A 19,275-nucleotide genomic window follows, 5' to 3' on the forward strand; every position below is an offset into this window, starting at 1 on the left:
CCCAAGATGATGTTTAGATTGAGCGCAAACAGCAGCAAGTAGGCCTCAGGCTTGTGGTACATGTAGAGGCCTTGAGACGTCCCGAAGGTGTGCCGAACTCCGGGGAGGGAGGTTGTTAGTGGGTGGAGAACATCCAAGCATCACGGAGTGGACGTTGCCGCTGAGATGAGTTTCTCCTAAACATTGAAGAAGTGTTGTACGTCTTCTGCGGCGTAACCAGTCAACCGGTCGCTGCGTCGCATGTGCCGAATCATACTTCCGAGAATCCAGGGGTTGGGTTTTGTAATCAATTTAGGTTGCTGGCTGCACGAGTCGATATCCCATTACCTTGGTGTTGTTCGGCAGCTGGGTCCATCCAGCTCTAGGTGAGGAAGACCCGAGGCGCAACATACTATGGTGTTATGGGTAAGTAATAGCCCCAAGCCACGTATCGTGGGGACTGACGGTCCCACAGGAAGCTCTGGAATAACCGCTGAGTGGCCGGTCTTTCGCCTGCGATCGATGTACCGCACCTGGTCTGCTTGAGCCACAGATACCTGAATAGGGGCTTTTACTTTGGCCTGCTACCGCAGTACAGCACCAACCTTACTGCATTTCCACCCGCATACCTGTGGCGGCGTCTTTCCTACCCTGCTACCTGGTGGTTGCGGTAATACCTAGGTACTAATAGGTTCGCTGCATGTATGGACACTACGCAGTAAGGTGTCTTAGAGGTGGGCTCAGTGGAGGCAGATTATGCCCCGTCGGAATACTCTCGTGTCACTGGTCAAACTTACAAAATCTGGGGACATGTGACATGGGGAAGGGGCGGGGGAGACGTCTTTTTCTCCACATGACCTCATGGAGACTTCCGCCAGACCCACGGCTAAGTTGCATGTGAATCCAGTCTCTGTCTTATTACGGACTAGCGCCATTTGTCGGCTTCGGTCAGAGAAGCTGCCTCGGCTCTGTCTGCGGCAACCGTCACGCTGGCTCTTTCAGAGTTGCCGGACGTGCTGCGTTAGAAAACCATCCGCCCATCCTCTCTCAATACATCAGTTCCAACCTCGCGTTATCCAATTTCTCTATCTCGCATGTCCTCACGCTATCATTCATTCGACTGTGTCTGCGTTACATCGAAACCCTTCCCCAATACATCAAACGTCTATTCGTTCATTGTCCCCCCAAAGCTCCAGAGATAAGATGGCTGGCCAGCTACGCTATGACGGCCAGGTCGTTATTGTCACGGGCGCTGGCGGCGGCTTGGGCAAGGCTTATGCCACCTTCTTCGGCTCCCGCGGTGCCAGTGTTGTTGTGAACGATTTAGGCGGCTCTTTCAAGGGCGAAGGCAACTCGACAAAGGTTTGTGACCATGATGGTATCACGACACATGCCGTCAATAGTTCGGAAGTTGCTAACATCACTCTAGGCTGCTGACGTTGTTGCCAACGAGATCAAGGCTGCCGGCGGCAAGGCTGTTGCGAACTACGACTCGGTCGAGAATGGCGACAAAATTATCGAGACGGCTATCCAAAACTTCGGTCGCATCGACATCCTCATCAACAATGCCGGTATTTTGAGGGACATTAGTTTCAAAAACATGAAGGACGAAGACTGGGACTTGATTATGAAGGTACATGTGAAGGGTTCCTACAAGTGCGCCCGCGCAGCATGGCCCCATTTCAGGAAGCAAAAATACGGCCGCGTCATCAATACTGCATCAGCAGCTGGACTTTTTGGCAGCTTCGGCCAGACCAACTACTCGGGTAAGCCTCGTTGCAAGGCCCAACATCCGATGATTTTCTAACGCTAAGCTGCCGCATAGCTGCCAAACTCGCTATGGTTGGCTTCACCGAAACCTTGGCCAAGGAGGGCGCCAAGTACAACATCCTTTCCAATGTGATTGCACCAATCGGTAAGTGCAACGTGGGATAAGCGGAGATTCAAGCGAGATGGCGCGCTAAGTCGTGTGACAGCTGCCAGCAGGATGACCCAGACCGTGATGCCGCCCGATGTTTTGGAAAACCTGAAGCCCGACTGGGTCGTTCCCCTCGTTGCTGTCCTGGTACATAAAGACAATGTGGATGAGAACGGCTCCATCTTTGAGGTCGGAGGCGGCCATGTGGCAAAGTTGCGCTGGGAACGATCCAACGGTTTGTTGCTCAAGGCCGACGACAGCTACACTCCTGGAGCTGTTCTGAAAAGGTGGGATCAGGCTACCGACTTTTCCAATCCTCAATATCCATCGGGACCCAATGATTTCTTGACTCTTCTGGAGGACTCCATGAAGATGGGCCCTAATGATCAGGGAGAGAAGCTGGACTTCACTGGCCGCGTTGCACTCGTCACCGGCGGAGGTGCTGGGTAAGTTGCCTCATGCCTACGTCTGCCGGACCCGGCTAACAAGGCTCAGTATTGGCCGCGCTTATAGTTTAGCGTTTGCGAAGCATGGCGCCTCCGTGGTTGTCAATGACCTGGCGAATCCTGACGACGTCGTCAACGAGATCAAGAAACTCGGAGGAAAGGCTGTTGGAGTGAAGGCATCTGCCGAGGACGGTGACGCAGTTGTGAAAGCTGCGATCGATGCCTTTGGCCGGGTTGATGTTGTCATTAACAACGCAGGCATCCTCCGCGATAAGGCTTTCAACAACATGGATGACAGTCTGTGGGATCCTGTATTGAACGTACACCTACGTGGCACATACAAGGTTACCAAAGCTGCTTGGCCCTACTTCCTGAAGCAGAAGTATGGTCGCGTAATCAATACCACGTCTACCTCGGGTATCTACGGTAACTTCGGGCAGGCAAACTATGCAGCTGCTGTACGTGTTCCTCCGTCTCCGTATGCGCAAAGTTACTTGACTAACAGGCACGCAGAAATGCGGTATCTTGGGCTTCTCTCGCGCGCTGGCTCTCGAGGGCTACAAGTACAACATTTATGTCAACACTATCGCGCCCAATGCCGGTACAGCCATGACTAGGACGATTATGCCCGAGGAGATGGTCCAGGCCTTCAAGCCTGACTATATCGCCCCAGTTGTTTTGGCCCTTTGCAGTGACAAAGTGCCGAAAAACCCTACCGGCGGTCTGTACGAAGTCGGCAGTGGCTGGGTTGGCCAGACCCGCTGGCAACGAAGCGGCGGTCACGGTTTCCCGGTCGACGTCCCATTAACCCCTGAGGAGGTGCTGAAACACTGGGATGCGATCCGCAACTTTGAAGATGGACGCGCCGACCATCCCGAAAAGACACAGGATGGTCTGCAGAAGGTCATGGCGAACATGGAAAACAAGAGCAACAAGGTATGACTTTACATTTCCCGATGATGCTGTCGGCACACGTTGTATAGTAGCGCTAGTCTTAACAAAGAAACCCAAGTTATTGACCATTGAATTACAGCAAGACGAATCGTCTGGCGGTGGATCGCAGTACCTCGAAGCCATCAAGGCCGCGATGAAGGCCGAACCAAAGGGCACTGAATTCCAGTACGAAGAGCGTGATGTCATGCTTTACAACTTGGGAATTGGTGCCAAGCGCGAGCAGTTGAAGTATGTCTTTGAGGGTGCTGATGACTTCCAAGTGATTCCGACGTTTGGAGTCATTCCTCCCTTTGGAACAGAAATGCCATACAACTTCGACGATATCGTTCCGAACTTTTCGCCAATGATGCTGTTACATGGAGAGCAGTACCTGGAGATCAAGAAGTATCCCATACCCACAACGGCGAAGCTCGTATCGTACGGGAAGCTGCTCGAGGTAGTTGACAAGGGTAACGCTGCCATCGTCAAGAACGGCATCACAACTGTCAATGCAGAGACTAAGGAGCCCATCTTCTACAACGAGATGACAGTGTTCTTGAGAGGCTGTGGTGGTTTTGGCGGCCAAAAGAAACCCGCTGACCGCGGAGCCAGCACCGCTGCCAACAAGCCTCCTTCTAGGCATCCTGACGTCGTGATTGAGGAAAAGACAACCGAGGAGCAGGCCGCATTGTACCGACTGAGCGGCGACTACAAGTACGTTTGCCCCCTTAAATTGCCCTTTTCTTGTCGATCTCACCCTAATGTGTTCGGTTGCAGTCCTCTACACGTAGACCCAGCTTTTGCCAAGATGGGAGGTTTTAAAGCTCCCATCCTTCATGGCTTATGCTTCTTTGGCATCGCCGGCAAGGCCGTCTATGAGCGTTTCGGCCCCATCAAGAACGTCAAGGTGCGTTTTGCTGGCACTGTAATTCCTGGCCAAACTTTGGTTACGGAAATGTGGAAGGACGGCAGTAAGGTCATCTTCCAGACTAAGGTGAAGGAGACGGGCAAGCTCGCCATCGGCGGTGCCGCAGCAGAGCTATTGTCCGATAAGAGTAAGATCTAGCGTGCTCGGATTTGCTCGGTGTAGTTGAAAGTTGGAAATCCGGCAGGCTTCATAGAAATAGCCCTTAGTTCGTCGCTTGACACGTAAATTCATGTACAATCAACCAGTGGTACTGCATGTCTTCCCTTCGTAGTGATACATATTATCAGAAAATCGATGCGGTGCATTCAGATTTAACCTGTTTTCCTATTACAACGTAGCATGTTGTCAACAATTCTTTCATAGGCCTCTGTAACGAGCCGAAACGGACGTTTTGATGATCCAAATCCCTATTGAGCATCCCGCTTGGGACGGCTGGCAGGCAGAACGTGCCGTTCCTGTATCACGACACCCAGATGTGCTCCTGCAAGCCAAAAGTGGGACAACAATTGAACTTCAAGTCGCCCTGTCTCGGCCCAAACCACGGAACTTGTGTTCTTCAGGGGCTTGTCTAACCAGGCAACATTGTGGGTGATCTACATGTAGACCACTGGCCGGCCGTCAGACGAAGCCGGTTTCGACTATAAAGTCGCACACTTCGGCCAAGGTCGGCAATCGTCCGTTCTTGATGTAACTTTCGACCGACGAGACTCCATTCCTAGCGAAGCCCGTCTCCAAAAAAGCCTTCTCTGCACCACTCAACTCCCGGTTCTCCGTCTCCCGCCACTTGGCCTCGGCCTCCTCCTTCGCCTGCCTTAGCACGAAGTCCGTATCCTCGCTCTCCCATAAATTACACCTCGTGCACTCAGTGCATGGTCGTGGGTCGCCATCAGGCCTGAAGTGATCACAGAAATGCCGGTAACCTTCGCCCTCGCCGTTCATGCCCCCGATGTCTTTGCGGCATACGTAACACATCTTGTATCCGCAAGGGCAGGTAAGTTTATTACAGCCTGAGTTCTTGACGAAGGACGTATGGCAACGCGGACAGACTCGTTTGATGGCCATGCTCATGGCCTGCTCCACTTGTGTACGCAGAGCAACCAAGGATGACTCGTTGCACACGTGGATGTCTGTCCACGCCTTGGAGCAGCATAGACAAGAATCCTTGTTGCAATCAGGGTTCTGACAAGTGAACTTCAGTCCGCGACGCCGCCTTCGATGGCGACCGAGAGCGAGTTTCCATTGAATCACGAGGTGGTCGCCCATCGTGCGCTCGGTGCTGACCAAGAGACAGACGACTGATGAGAGTAATACTATGGGGAGAATGAAGGGCACCGTCAGGATGCAAAGAAAAATCAGTAAAAGGCTAAGAAGGCTATCAAGCCTGACGCGTAATCGTGTCTCGTGAGCCGGCAGGTAAATGTCATCAACTTCGGCATATTCGCAGAATGGACACCGGATGAGCGGCAAATTCGATGCTAGCAGGCTGTTTTCCGCCAAGCGTTGGTCGAGCTTGTGGAGGATTTCTGCTCCTTTCCTCTCCTCTAGCATTGCGCGGCGCATATGATCGTACGGGATACAGCCAGGGCATCCGTCCGCTTCGACCGCCAGGCATCTGAGCGTGCCGGAATCTATATCGATGCTGCTGTGCCAACCCTGGCCAAAAACAGCCTCTTTGACGGAATGTTGAACGCAACGAAAGCATAGCATGTGGCCATCCGCATTGCAGTTCGTGAATTCCTCGAAGGTGGTCTCGGTAAAGCAGCAAGCACATTCGTGATAGGCGTGAACCTCCTCAGCCTGTTCGTGATTCAGTAGAATGGCATAACCGTGGTCTTTTTCCTCCTGCGCTTGCCTGGCCCTCTCCTTCAGTGGTTGGATTAGATTACGATACAACTCGCTGTCCAGTTCGGCATTTCCCGTAGCTTTGAGAGACGGCACAATAGCGCCCTGTCCGGTTGACTTCCAGACTACTAGAGGATGGTTCTCGGCGTCGACAGATGCCACGGGCTTCCTCCGGAGGAAAAGAGAGGATATGGTAAAACGCCAGGACTTCGACGAGAGAGACACGAGGATTTTGCGTGCTTCGAGATATGAATAGTTGGATTCCGCAAGGACAGCGTTGATAGTGGATCGCGAGAGACCCTTGAACTCGTGCCAGGCCAAGGCTTGAACGGCCTGCTTGTAGTCAGAGGCTCGAAATGTTTCGACACGGGGAACCAGCAGGTTTTCTGGTTCTCCTAAGTCTTTTTCGTGCCGTTGGGGCTCTGTGCGCTGATGACTGGCGACTCTCCAGCGACCTTTGACCCAGGCGACACGGTTTTTCAGAAGGGCGTCGGCAACTACGGCAAGCCTGGACTCTTGGTCGAAGTTGGAAAGCATTTCGCGGAAAACCTGGATCTGGACGTCGGGAAACACGGCGGCCAGGGCCACCAAACTGTTGTTAAGTTCGCGTATATCGGGGCAGTCGGCTGGCAGACCGCACATGTGTGATTCGTCGTAGATGTAACCATTGTGAGAGGTGGTGTCCGCGGTCACGTCCGAGTCTACATTCAGAGTGTCGTCGACTTTGTCGGTGCATGAAGGAGCCGAAGGCTTTGTGCGAGGGGAATGCAGTCGTTCGGTGGAGGAGCCGAGGAAGGTCGTGAAGCCCATTTCGATTGCTCATGGCCGTGGTAGGCTTTGCATGTCGCGAAAGCAGTACTGCGACGCGGTTGAATCGGACTGACGAAGTAAGAGTCAACGAAGTTGCATTGACATTGGGATCAGAGCAGATCGATGCGGTGCGACTGAGGGCAATATGCCAACCACGCGCGGCATGGACACAGCTGAGGGGTTGGCGAGCCACGCAGTCGTCGTGGAAGCAAGGCGTGTAGGTAAAGGGTCAGGAGACGGGCATGAGGACTGTTGACAAGAGTTAAAGAAGCGGTCTAGGGGATGTCGTTGTTTTTGCTCTATTTTCTGTCGCCTCATTGGGGACTACCTTACCCGAAGGTACTTAGGGACTAGGCTGCGAGGTTGGTATTAGCTAAGGCACCTGAGTGTCCCAAACGTCACCTCAACGTGCTTGCGGGGAGTCCCGGGCAGGCCGTCGGGCAGGTGTGCCTCTGGGCGGGGTAGGGGGCCGCAACACAATCGGTACCTAGGTACCCATACTGCGTACCTACTTTCGTGACCCGGGCGGGGAGGCGTGCGTAGGTAATTTCGGTACCTTTTAAGGTATGTGCCTACAAACGTCGTTGAGTAACGGAAAAGCGCATTATCGGACATCTTTCCGAGCTTGCATTCGCATATTAGGTTATTCCCACGGCTCTTTGCAGCATCGAGTACACCTGGCCTCTTACTGCTGATATGTCGATTTAGCAATGAGTACCCAATTCTTCATTGTCAAGTTGGTTGAATCTATCTGTGCAGTTGCTTAACTCAACGATTCCAGGCTCATCAACTTCACCCAGATCGCAAATGCCAAATGACGCCAAGCTTTCTCGATTGAATAGGTATCCCAGTACTGCGGATCACTTTCAAGACTTGCGATGGAGGATACCAGCAGCACCCTAGTAGCATGTCAGTCGAGCCATCGACGATTTGCCTTCATTGATTGACTTACTTGGTGCTGGGGGAAGATGAGGGTGTCTGCCACAACCACGTTCTCCCGGCGCGTGCTGGTAAAAACGACTACTTCGGCAATGTCGTCGGGAGTCAGTGGCTCGCAGCCGCTGTACCCAGGCGAACGTCAGCTCAGTCTATACCAGCTCCAGATGGGGGAGCGTCTGAGATATTTGGAAAGAACATCGACGAGAGCCGTGGGGACTCCGAGGCTATTCACTTACGCATAGACGGCGTCGGCCTTGGACTTGTCACCATAGAAGCGGACGACGGAGAATTCCTAATTTGGTTTTAGAAAAAGAGCCGGCAGGTATTTGGCGTTCCGCCTTGAGTTGGGAACGTACAGTCTCAACCTGTCCGGGATCAATTTCGATGACGCGGATGCGAGTGGCAATGAGCTCCTTTCTCAGACTGTCCGTGAAGCTACGCACAGCAGCCTTGGTGGCACAGTAAATAGAACCACCCGGGTAGGGCTCGCGACCTGTGGTTTACGTCAACGAAGTTCTCAAACCCATAGACCCTAGTTCAACATACCGGCAATAGAACCAATGTTAATAATGTCACCGCCGCCACCGTCGGGCCTCGCCTTGAAAATGGGCAGAATGGCCTGGGTGATGTTGATAAGACCAGTGACGTTGGTTGCGAACATTACATTGATGTCCTCCTCGGCAATTTCAGGGGCTTTTGCGACGCCCTTGACGAGACCTCTGCATGCCAAGATCAGTCTCACTCAATGACTGTAATCGCGAGGACCATGGGGAAGGCTGTTAAAATATCGTGGGTGGGGACTTACGCGTTGTTCACCAGGATGCTGATGTCTTTGAAATCCTCGGGTAGGTTGGGCACAAGCTGGCGGACCTCCTCCGGGTTGCTGACGTCCAATTTGACAGGATGAATCTTGACGCCATTTCCGACCTCCTCGTTGATCTTTGCGGCGATCTCTTTCAAACTGTCGATACGACGGGCTGTGAGAATGAGCTTCAAATTATTGGGCGACGTCCGCGCGTATTCAAAGGCAGTGCTCTTTCCAATACCACTGGAGGCGCCAGTGATAAGCACCGTCTTGCCCTCAAGGCGTCTGGCGGCAGCGGTGGCAGACATGATGGTTCTGATGTGGCTCTTGTTGAAGATGGTCTGGAAGGTGGACGATAGACGAAGGTGATGACGAGAGCAGAGCGTAGAAGACAGCGAGCGGACTATGCGTTTCATGTGTAAGAGCCAGAAGAGGAGGGTAGGGAGATTGCACAACTGGGGACTTAAAAGTAATGGCCGACTTTAAGTTGTTGATTTGGACCCTTTGGCCAAGGCAGCGTGTAACCCCAGGGACGAATGATTCTTAGCACGTTTCCGACTTTCTAGAGACGGATAAGGCAAGGGGAAGCAGATGGTAGAATAAGACGGTACGGCGGACGGAATGGATAAGCCCCACTATGCGGGGTTTCAACAGCCCGATAACCGGCGGGGGAACGCGATTGCATCATTTCCTATCCGAGGTGTGTGCTTTTATGATACTATGTAGATATTTTGTATAAACATGCGTTTTTATTTTTATTTTATTTTCACCGCAGTAAACGACTAGACGAGGAGTAAACAGAATTTCGTCGCGCTTTGGTGTAGGTACTTAGGGGCCGGGCAATGCCACATTGCGTGTTGTCTTCTAGGGCGGCTCGTCATACCAAACGCCCACTAATGGAAGATGAGTGCAAGGCAATGTCAAACTTGGCGGCCTTTCCTCCCCCCGCCACCGCAGTCCAAGACCCCCGCCGCTCGTCAGCAGAGGAGTGTGTATGAATACCCACAGGAAACAATTCGTTGTCATGTCTATTCATCATGCGTTGCCGCCATGCTCGCCAATCTATGTGTCATCTATCGTACGCCAAAACCAGACCAACCAGCCTTATCCATATTCAATCTGTCGAAGACACGAGCGTAGTCGCTGCCGACGCCCTTCTTCTCCTCTCCATCTCTGTCTCGATGTGCAGTTGTCGCTGCTCTTCGATCGAAATCCGATTTCGGCGGTAGGCTCCCAAGCTGATCAGTATTGCCACGCCTGATAAGATGGCCCCAACCTTCATGTCTTGTTGGAATGACTCTGCGTACACCTGTCGGACAGCCGTAGCTTGCGCCTCCGTCAGGCTCGTCCCCACTCCAGTTATCGTTGACAGCTGGTCTGGTCCTAGGATTCCTGCCAGCTCTTCTCTCATATGAGTACCTAAGATCGCCGTCGACGCCGCAATTCCTAGGCTACCGCCGAGAATACGGGCTTGTGCGATGATTCCCTGGGCTGCAGCTGTGCTCTGTCAGAGACCAAGATAGAAGAGGTGCAGGGCTGACGCGGCACTTACCATGGTCCGGAATCTCGGATTCTGTTGTGCCGAGGATAGTGGCCGATGTTGCCGACAATCCAAATCCGAAGCCGATCAGGGTTAGGAAACCTAGTGCCTTCGGCTCCAGCTCAGCCGACGGTGATAATGTTGTTAACAGTCCGCAACCCAGTGTCATGAAACAACTTGCGGTGAGCAGAGTCTCAAAGAGAAGGTTTCTGTTCTTGCTCACCAGGCCGCCAAGAGTGCTGCCTAGAGCGACGGATCCTAGCATCGGCAGGAGAAGTATGCCGGCGAGCAAGGAGCTTTTGTTGTTGACGATCTGCAGGTGAACAGGGAAGGCGTAGACAACAAGCAGGTACGGAAATCCCAGAAACATGGTGTGTAGCATAGCAGCGACGTACACGTGGTTTCGTAGCAGTCGAATCGGAATTGCCGCCATAACGCGCTTGTCCCAGAACCGAGCTACGAGTGTCTCCCAGCTCACCAAGGCAATGAAGGAGAAGACACCTACAGTCACCGGGACTATGAAAATAGCCCGATGCCACTTGTCTCCATCCGAGCCAACGTTCTGAAACGAGAAAACAACGAGCACGGAGCCAGCCACGAGGAGGAAGGACCCAACAAAGTCTAGTTCTTTCCAAGTTCGACGTTGCAGGCTTGGGAGGTGCTCAGCCTGGGGCCAAGTCAAGTAGAAAACGACCATGGATACAAATCCAACTGGACCACTAGTAGCAACTTAGCATCAGCCCGTTCTGACTGTGAGTAGACTTACTTGATCCAGAAAATCCATCGCCAAGAGGTGTAATGCGTTAAGATGCCGCCAAGTACGGGTCCAAGAACACCAGCACTAGCGATCACCATTCCCACGAGGCTGGCGATATGCTGGCGCAGATGCTTCGGGCTGACCTCTGGGAATATGATCATAGTAATGGAGTACAAACCTGTTGCAGTCACTTAGTTTCTTTTCCGGTGAGAATACAACGTGTTCAGCATACCAGAGCCGCCTAAGCCTTGTAGTGCGCGGCATGCGATCAACTGCTCAAGGTTCTGAGAAAAGCCGCAGCCAAGGGAGAAGCAGAAGAAGATGACGAAGCTTGCCAAGAAAGCATTGCGACGCCCGATAACATCGGAGACTCGAGCAAACAGTACTGCACAGCTCAGGTAGGTGAGCGTGTAAGCCAACGCGACCCAGTTGATGAGATCCATGGATTCAAATTCTGCGCCGATCGTATACAGACTCGTGGCAACAATAGAAGAGTCCAACATGGACAGAAAAAGGCCAAGGCAAAGTCTAGCTCCTGATCAGTACTGGATACACCGACGATGAGGACGAAAGTTACATACCCGACACTCAGTAACCAAAATCTCCATGCTGGCAGGGAGGCATCGCGATATTGATGCCTCGGCAACGTCTCCGGCTTGGCGGTCTCGACATCGCCCCTCAAGTGACCCATCGCTACCTAACTGAAAGTGATCTCAGGCTTGCCTGACAGGCCGCCTGACAGAGCGTTTGAGTGTTCTGATAAGGAAAGCTTGTCGATCGATCGATCGTGAGTATAATATGCGAGATATATGTGGCGTTTGGCGACAGCATCGGCAGGCTTGGAGCTTTCTAGCAAGACAGAAGAAAGCCAACTGTGCTGGAACAGGGCAACCTCTCCGATTGAAAGGACAGCACCGCAATGTCAGGCTATAGGTCCTTTGGCTCGGACCATTTGCGGCGACGACGACTCGTGATAAACAGGTATAGCGGTTGGCGGCAGAACAGCACAACTCATAGTGAAGAATGCCACGACGTTGAGATGGCCAGAACAGCGACTGGATGGCGCTTGGGAGGCGCGTCGAGGAGCGAGCAAAAACGACAGAGAATACGCGACGCAACGGAGAACCATGACTTAAAAGACAAATAGACAGACGGTGCCATTTCCGAATGCAAGAAAAAAAACGAGTCGGCGTTCGGAGCGACAAATGGAAACAGGACCACACGAAAAAGCATGTTCGGCGTTCAGAATGCATTCGCATTTGATCCACTAGCTCCGAATCACGCCCCAAGGCAAATCACCCAATTCAACCACCGTCTCTGGGCAATCAACCTCCTAGTATGTCTGAATTCGCGGCTCATGGCTCTATTCGTTTGTCTCTCGCCCGACGCTGCCGGCCGTAAGCTGATTCCGTGGGCGAAGACGGCGTGGAGCCGGCGCGCCACGCCGACCCCCAGAGACTGAGACCAGTGGTGAGACAAGGCGCAAGGCCAGTGTAAGCAAGGGCAACACCAACCGAGAGGAAAAGAAGAAAGCAAGAAGAAGGTTGTCAAGATTCCAGGCGTTCACTACTTTCGGCGTCTCGTAGTTCTCGCTCGGGGCCAGCATGTTTATTACAGATGAGGAATGCTAAGTAATCAAGACCTCGAGCCGCGCGCCGTTGAGGGTGTGGGCGGCAGGCATGGTCTAGGTTCGACTTGAGCCAACACAACATGCCAGTGGTCCGTTCCCTTGAATCCGTCCACGGGTCTCGTTCTTGCCATCTTGTGGGGAAGCCGACCTTTATGGTCCACGGTCCTCAATACCGAACCTAGCGTCGGAGGTCATTGGATATCGGGGTCGGTGTCTGCTGGCAAGGTGATGGATGATACACCAAACGCCGGCATAACCAAAAAGAGAGCCAACCAAAGCAAAGGCGCAGCGAGCATCAGAGACACCGAGCTACAATGTGGGTAGACGCCCAGCCCTAGTCGGCATGCATGCGCGAGGAATGGATTGGAAAATGCGGGCTGAAGGTTGAATAACGTTTCGATTGAGTGTTTCAATCCTTGGGCAATATCCCGGAAGCCCTGGAGGTTCTAGGCGGCTTCGTTTCGGTGTCAGCCAGCATCTACTAAACGTGTGTTCACCTATTCCGCATGGATGTCAAGACGACTAGATACACCTTCCCACCTAGGCGAACATGATTGCTTTTGCGCAGAAGACGTTCGTAGAGATGGCGGTGTCTCTGTGACACCGGGCGCCTGGTGAAAGGTGCGTGAGTCGAAATTTTCTACCAAATAGGGCGGCTGCGGCGACCACGCCATGCTCCCTCTCTGCTAAATTTTACTGTCGGAGCACCTGCAAGGGGCCTTCCCTCGCAAGCAACACAGGGGACGGATGGAAACAACAGCAGGACGTGAAGGGCGGCAAGAAAATCTCCCGCAGGCACCAAAGCGACAATGAAGGGGAACATGGTAGTTGACTTACCTGTCCATTTTGCTTATTTCCCGATTTCAGCTTGATTTCCTGTTTGGAATAGACGAGACGACACCCGTGGAAGACGCAGCTGAAAGACGGACGGGACCTGGACCCGCTGTCACGCCCGGAAGATAGTTGCCACACTTCCGAAAGGGTGAAGCCAAGCCCCCGGTGTCGCGGGGGGCACCTAGGTCCAGCTCGGATTGCTGTTATGTAAGCATTCCCTGACCAGTCTTTCTGGGACGTGCCAAGCCCGGTAGGTACCTACCGCGCCTTTACCTACCTTAGGTAAAGGTTCTCTCTCATTGTACTCTGTATACTACCTTACACTAGTGACTACCTCAGCAAACGCTCCATACCCTACTTACCTACCCTGCTACCTTAGGCAGGCCAGTGCAATCGGATTACCTCGTACGCCGTTCTTCGAATTGGCTTCGCATCACCCAGCCAGGAAAACCAAGCGGAGCTCAGTTGGCCTTTTACTCATCTCAGCGGAGACATCTCGCGGCAACGGTACCTGCACGTCTTCACAGCCTTCAAGTTCCATCTGTCAGCGTCACAACATTAAGCGTACAAACCTCCCAAATCGTTCAATCCTCTGTGGCGTACAGTCCAATATGACTGATATCATCGCCGGTCAAGCTCTGCCCTCCCTCTCTGTTCCTTCAGAGAAGGAAAAGAAGTATGATCGCCAGCTCAGATTATGGGCCGCCAGCGGCCAGGCTGCTCTGGAGTCAGCCAATGTTCTGCTGGTCAACTCCGGCTCGGGGACTGTCGGCGTAGAAACCCTGAAGAATCTTGTTCTCCCAGGTAGGCATCATATGACTATACCGCTTTGGAGCCGAAAAGAGCAGCTAATCGAACTCAGGCATCGGCAAATTCACCATCGCCGACGACACTACCGTGACTGAGGCTGATCTGGGTGTCAACTTCTTCCTTGACGAGAGCTCTCTGGGTAAGTCTCGTGCACAGTGCTGCACTGAGCTACTTCTTGAGCTCAACCCAGAAGTCGACGGTGATTGGCATCCTCGGAACTCGGTGAGCTACCACAAAATGATCCATATCAAGGAGCTCATGTGCTAACAACAGGAACAGGAAACCCTGGAGCTTGGAGAAGTTCTAGGCAGTGACAGCCCTTTCACAATCATCCTGTATACGCTGCCCATCAGACCCGAACATCTCAGCGCACTCGAGTCCTACAGCCGAGAACGCAAGACGCCACTCATCGCCATCCACTCAGCAGGTTTTTACGCTTACTTTAGGCTACGTCTCCCTGGCGTCTACCCCATCGTCGACACTCACCCGGATGCAACCGCCACCACGGACTTGCGTCTTCTGACACCTTGGGAAGAACTGACGGCTTTTGCCGAGAACATGACCAAGGATATCGACGGCCTTGATAACCACGAGCACGGTCACTTGCCGTTCGTAGTGATTCTTTTACATTACCTCAAAGTGTGGAGATCAACCCATGACGACGTGCCGCCCACCAACTATAAGGAGAAAGTCGAGTTCCGCAAGATGGTGGCCAACGCTGCCAGGGCCGATAACGCTGAAGGTGGCGAGGAAAACTTTGAAGAGGCTGTCGCTGCGGTCTTGAAAACCATCTCGCAGCCATCCCTGCCCACTGCTGTAAAGCAGGTGTTTGAGTACCAGCACACTAACGAGGTACGTACGGAATAAACCGCATAGAAACCGGTGCTTACCTAGCCACAGTTGGAATCAACGTCAAGTTTCTGGGTCATTGCCGCTGCAGTTCGCGACTTCTACGAGAAGCACAAGTGTCTGCCGCTGCCCGGCGGTCTTCCGGACATGAAGGCTCAATCGAACGTCTACATCAAGCTACAAAACATCTACAAGGACAAGGCTCGCAAGGACGCCGCTGAGGTTCTGGGCATTGTTCGCCAGAATCCTTGTGGCGACAGCGTTGACCCAGCTGAAGTTGACATGTTTTGCAAAAATGCCGCTTTCATCAAGTTAATCATCCCCACAACTGATGGGGTCGGCCAACTAAGAAGCGTAGCTCGTAAGTATAGCACTGTTGTCTACTTCAGAGGTGCCACAGCTGAACCATCGATAGAACAGGAATTTGCCAACGATGAGCTGGCCAAGGACCCGTCGATGCCGATGCCTTTTTCGCTTCTGCCAATATATCTTGCTCTCCACGCAACATCTCACAGCTCTTCGGCCACACCGGACGATATTATGGCATCCGTCCAGAAAATCCTGCCAGATGCTGATGACAACAAACGAGTCATCGAAGCCGCTCACGAGGTGTCCCGTGCTCGTGGCGGAGAACTTCACAACGTCTCCGCCACGGCAGGCGGCATGGTGGCCCAGGAGACGATCAAGATAATCACGAATCAGTACATCCCAATCGAGAACACGTGCATATTCGACGGCATTGGAAGCCGGACCCAGGTACTTCGCTTGTAGACCCGGGAAAGCTTTCCACTCTGCCGGCCTCCCCTGCCACTTAAGCCTGCATACCCTTCGGCCGGTATACATGCATTTGGAGGGGTAGACGAAAACATGCACAATCCCCCTATGGACTTCAGCGTCGGGCTTGCAGATCTCGGAGGGAAGGGTCCCCTGGCATTGGGGAACGTCCAACTAGTAGTGTGAGTAGCAACCCTGGTCGCTGAGATGTTTAGGCTTCTGGGCTCGGCGTGAAGACGTACTCTTGCATGAGTGGTGCACAAAACTGTTGTGCAGGGCAGGGGAATGCAACCCTTCAACAACTACCTCGAAAGACCCCGTTGAGCGTGTGGGGCCTGGGGCAGGATCTCGTCGGACCGCAGTCCCTTGCAGTCAGGATTTGGGTGGAACGCTGGGGGGTGGTGGGCTCGACCGGCGCAAAGGGCATCAACCCTGCCGGGGTTCAAACGTATGGTCTAGTAGAGAGGTGTAAATGTCGTTTCTGAGAATGTGCCTGTGAAAGGGGCTTAGAGTTGGGAGGCAAATAGCGGCTTCCCCGTGAGATTTAAGTTTGTAACTTGAATGGCAGGCCTCACACAACGTGTCGTTCAAATACCTGCGATTTATGACGCATAGTTAAGTTCCGTGCAGGTATTGTCAGAATCCTAATCTTCAAGTCAGGAACTCGATGTTGTTTGGCTTCAAAGGGCACCCAGTGACAAGTTTTGTTATGCTGCTGACGACGTGGACCAAGTGGGCATGAAGAAAGGATGTAAGACATGGGCTTCGGCTAGCTTTCCGAAGATGGTTTATCGAAGCCATGAAAGTGACTGTGTTGGCCGCTCTTGATTGCTCTTTTCATTCTACTCCCACGACCAGCAACAACCTCCGGTCCAAGTCTCTGGGAACGAAGAAGGAAAAGTGAAATTGCCCGACGGGCACCAAGCCGTCTTGTCATCGTTGCCCCATGCTAGCTGTGCTGACCACCCAATGCCCTCTGCAAGATATCGTTCCAACCACTTGAGAGCTACCTTCTATTCCAGGGGCTCTCGAACGGGCGGGGTACGTTGACTTTGAGTGCCTTGCGACAAGTACAAACGAGTCTCCCGAAGTGATGGCCGTGTCATAGACATGCAAAACATCCGCGGTCGACGCTGTTGTTTGGTCTTGTGAGCTTAAACCGTCTTGAGAATGGAGACTGCAATATGATCTTAATTATTCCAAATGCCACAAAAAGGAAACGTTCCAGTGTCAGATCAAGCTATTAGTTGCAACAATGTGTAGGTACCTTTGAATACAGCAAGCCGAAGCTCATTCGCGCGCACGCATACATGTACCCCTGTCCTGACCACCCGTGACTTTTCATTCTCACAGGGAGAATGCAGCTAGCGAAGGGAGAAGAGACGTAGACGGGTCGTCAGGTCCGATGGCCAGTATCAAGCAGAATCTCTTGATATGGGGCGTGTGGAATTGGACATCAACTTTTGATAGTCGCTAGACCTTTGTCTGAAATCTGTGTGGAATGCGCATATTTCACCCCGCCATTAACGAGGTGTTACGGACGCAGCCTTGTGAGTCGCTTGGTAGTGCCCTGGTACTTTGTTGGCATCATCGACACTGTTCATGATTAAACGGATGTTGCGGTATGGGGTTCGCAGCATCTGCCGAGAAACACGTCTAACAACACAGCCTATAATAATATCTGCGCTCCGAGCCCGTAGGATTACCGCAATGTGATGAGTAGATGGGGAAAGAGAAGAGGCAGAGGCCGTAGGGAAGGGATGAGGAAGATGAAGGATGAATGTATATGGACAGTATTAGGGCTGGGGCCGTGGACAAACATGCTCACCGACTGAACGATAGGACGCGTAGACTTTCACGGCCAGCAGCTGGCCGAGTCATCCCAGTCATGGTAGCCAACATTTGCATGGAAATCTGCTTGTCTCCTTCCCAAGTCGATCGAAAGACGCGAGGATGTGGGGAGGCAATCGGACAGTCGTCGCACGATGCGACGTCGAGACACCACGCAACCCCATTCAACTTTACGTGTTGAGTCTGACAACGCTGTTGTTCCAGACCGAGGATCAGGGACGGGCGGATGTACGTTAACACATGACCACTCGGGCGCAGAAGCGAGAGATGTAGCCGGTTGAGCAGGCCTACGCGCTGTTTGACAGCTGTTACTGTCTGTCTGCTAGACCGCATGTGAAAGAGGGTGCATTGGATCATCTGCCGGGTAAAGGATGGCAGTCGATCAACTTCAGGCAATTGCCTCCCGTTAGCGGATAGCGGGCGGCAGAGGAAAAGCTGGGGTATGTGTGTGTGTGTGTGTGTGTGTGTGAGTGTGTGAGTGTGTCTGTAGGTGTGCATTGAAATGGTCACGGCGCGGTTCGCCGGGAGAAGTTCCAGGCCAGGTACAATTTTCCCGTCTCGCTGAAGATGACGGCGTTGCAGGGTTGCTAGCCAACGTGTCGACCAGGGAATCTATGCGCAGAGGACAGGTGAGGCATCTTACTACGGATACCTACCTGATGTTCCTTGCATGCAACGTGGGTTCTCCGAGCATTGTCCGCCACATCTCGTAGCCAAGCACTTAAATCTGGCGCTGCACATCTGTGATTTGAAGTGCAGCGAACGCAGGGGTGCTAAGAGGAAGTAATTGGGGAAACCAAACTGGGGGAGAAACAGCTTGTGCCAATGAGGGTGGATACTAAGGAGGGAGAGAATGGGTCATGGGACGGCCGGCAGAGTTCGTAATTCCCGGGTACCTTAGTTGAAGTGAACAGGAAGACGCGGCGGGATCATGGGCCGCTTCATTTGTGTTGTTCGCCAGTGTCGTCAACGAGATTCGCTACTGGATGGGATATTATGCGCCCTGGGTGGTTGCAGCAGGGCCGTTTCTCCGTTATGGAGGATCTTAGTTGGACAATCGTGCACGTCCGTGATTATGGGCTGCTTGTGGTTTTGATGTGTCTGTGGGCAAATTCGACTTGGCTCTTTTATTTTCTTCTTCTTTGGTCTTGATACCCTAGAGAGTACACGATCTGTTCTGTCAATCGTTCGTTTTCTTCAATAACCTTTAGGTTGTGGGGCGGTTTGGAGAAGCAGGGGCATCACTGGGGTGTACCCTGGATCGGCGGCGCGGTCCTGCTGGCTATCGCGAGACTGAGGTGTGGCAAAATATTGGAGATGCAGGTATTGAGGCGGGGCCCGACTTTACTATATACCTACGCGAAGGGGCCCCCCTCCTGGACAGAGGTAGGGTCATTCTTATTCCTTTATGCTTTTAAGAGCTATAGAGGCCTAACTAATAGGGCCTGTTAGCATATAATATTCTTTTATAAGAATAATAATATAAGAATAATAATATAAGAATAATAATAACGCTTAACTTACTTTAATATTCTAAATAAAATAAACTAATAAAGTTTATATTAATATATAATATTCTTTTATAATAATAATAATAATAATAATATAAGAATAATAATAACGCTTAACT

General features: G+C 52.4%; 4 protein-coding genes across 4 annotated transcripts; 2 read left to right on the forward strand and 2 right to left on the reverse strand.

The window, feature by feature from the left end:
- Positions 1 to 1,182: 1,182 nt before the first annotated feature.
- Positions 1,183 to 4,342, forward strand: GCG54_00008983 (Peroxisomal hydratase-dehydrogenase-epimerase; the record flags this gene model as incomplete). Its single annotated transcript, XM_045408936.1, has 8 exons — positions 1,183 to 1,341; positions 1,409 to 1,745; positions 1,805 to 1,894; positions 1,956 to 2,343; positions 2,393 to 2,801; positions 2,857 to 3,279; positions 3,377 to 3,990; positions 4,054 to 4,342. 8 exons carry the CDS (start codon positions 1,183 to 1,185, stop codon positions 4,340 to 4,342), a joined length of 2,709 nt encoding a protein of 902 aa, XP_045257852.1.
- Positions 4,343 to 4,822: 480 nt separating this feature from the next.
- GCG54_00008984 (uncharacterized protein) lies at positions 4,823 to 6,856 on the reverse strand (the record flags this gene model as incomplete). The annotated part of the gene is made up of 1 exon (XM_045408937.1): positions 4,823 to 6,856. One exon carries the CDS (start codon positions 6,854 to 6,856, stop codon positions 4,823 to 4,825), a length of 2,034 nt encoding a protein of 677 aa, XP_045257853.1.
- An 866-nt stretch (positions 6,857 to 7,722) lies between these two features.
- On the reverse strand, positions 7,723 to 11,400 carry GCG54_00008985 (NADP-dependent 3-hydroxy acid dehydrogenase; the record flags this gene model as incomplete). Its single annotated transcript, XM_045408938.1, has 9 exons — positions 7,723 to 7,755; positions 7,809 to 7,917; positions 8,032 to 8,087; positions 8,152 to 8,288; positions 8,342 to 8,514; positions 8,601 to 9,003; positions 10,153 to 10,859; positions 10,907 to 11,075; positions 11,130 to 11,400. The coding sequence occupies 9 exons, from the start codon at positions 11,398 to 11,400 to the stop codon at positions 7,723 to 7,725; spliced, it is 2,058 nt and encodes a 685-aa protein (XP_045257854.1).
- Positions 11,401 to 13,972: 2,572 nt separating this feature from the next.
- On the forward strand, positions 13,973 to 15,791 carry GCG54_00008986 (NEDD8-activating enzyme E1 regulatory subunit; the record flags this gene model as incomplete). Its single annotated transcript, XM_045408939.1, has 4 exons — positions 13,973 to 14,165; positions 14,224 to 14,393; positions 14,451 to 15,023; positions 15,072 to 15,791. 4 exons carry the CDS (start codon positions 13,973 to 13,975, stop codon positions 15,789 to 15,791), a joined length of 1,656 nt encoding a protein of 551 aa, XP_045257855.1.
- Between the last annotated feature and the right edge of the window lie 3,484 nt (positions 15,792 to 19,275).

This window comes from Colletotrichum gloeosporioides (genome assembly GCF_011800055.1).
Source record: "Colletotrichum gloeosporioides strain Lc1 chromosome Unknown consensus_92, whole genome shotgun sequence".
Lineage (NCBI taxonomy): Eukaryota > Fungi > Ascomycota > Sordariomycetes > Glomerellales > Glomerellaceae > Colletotrichum > Colletotrichum gloeosporioides.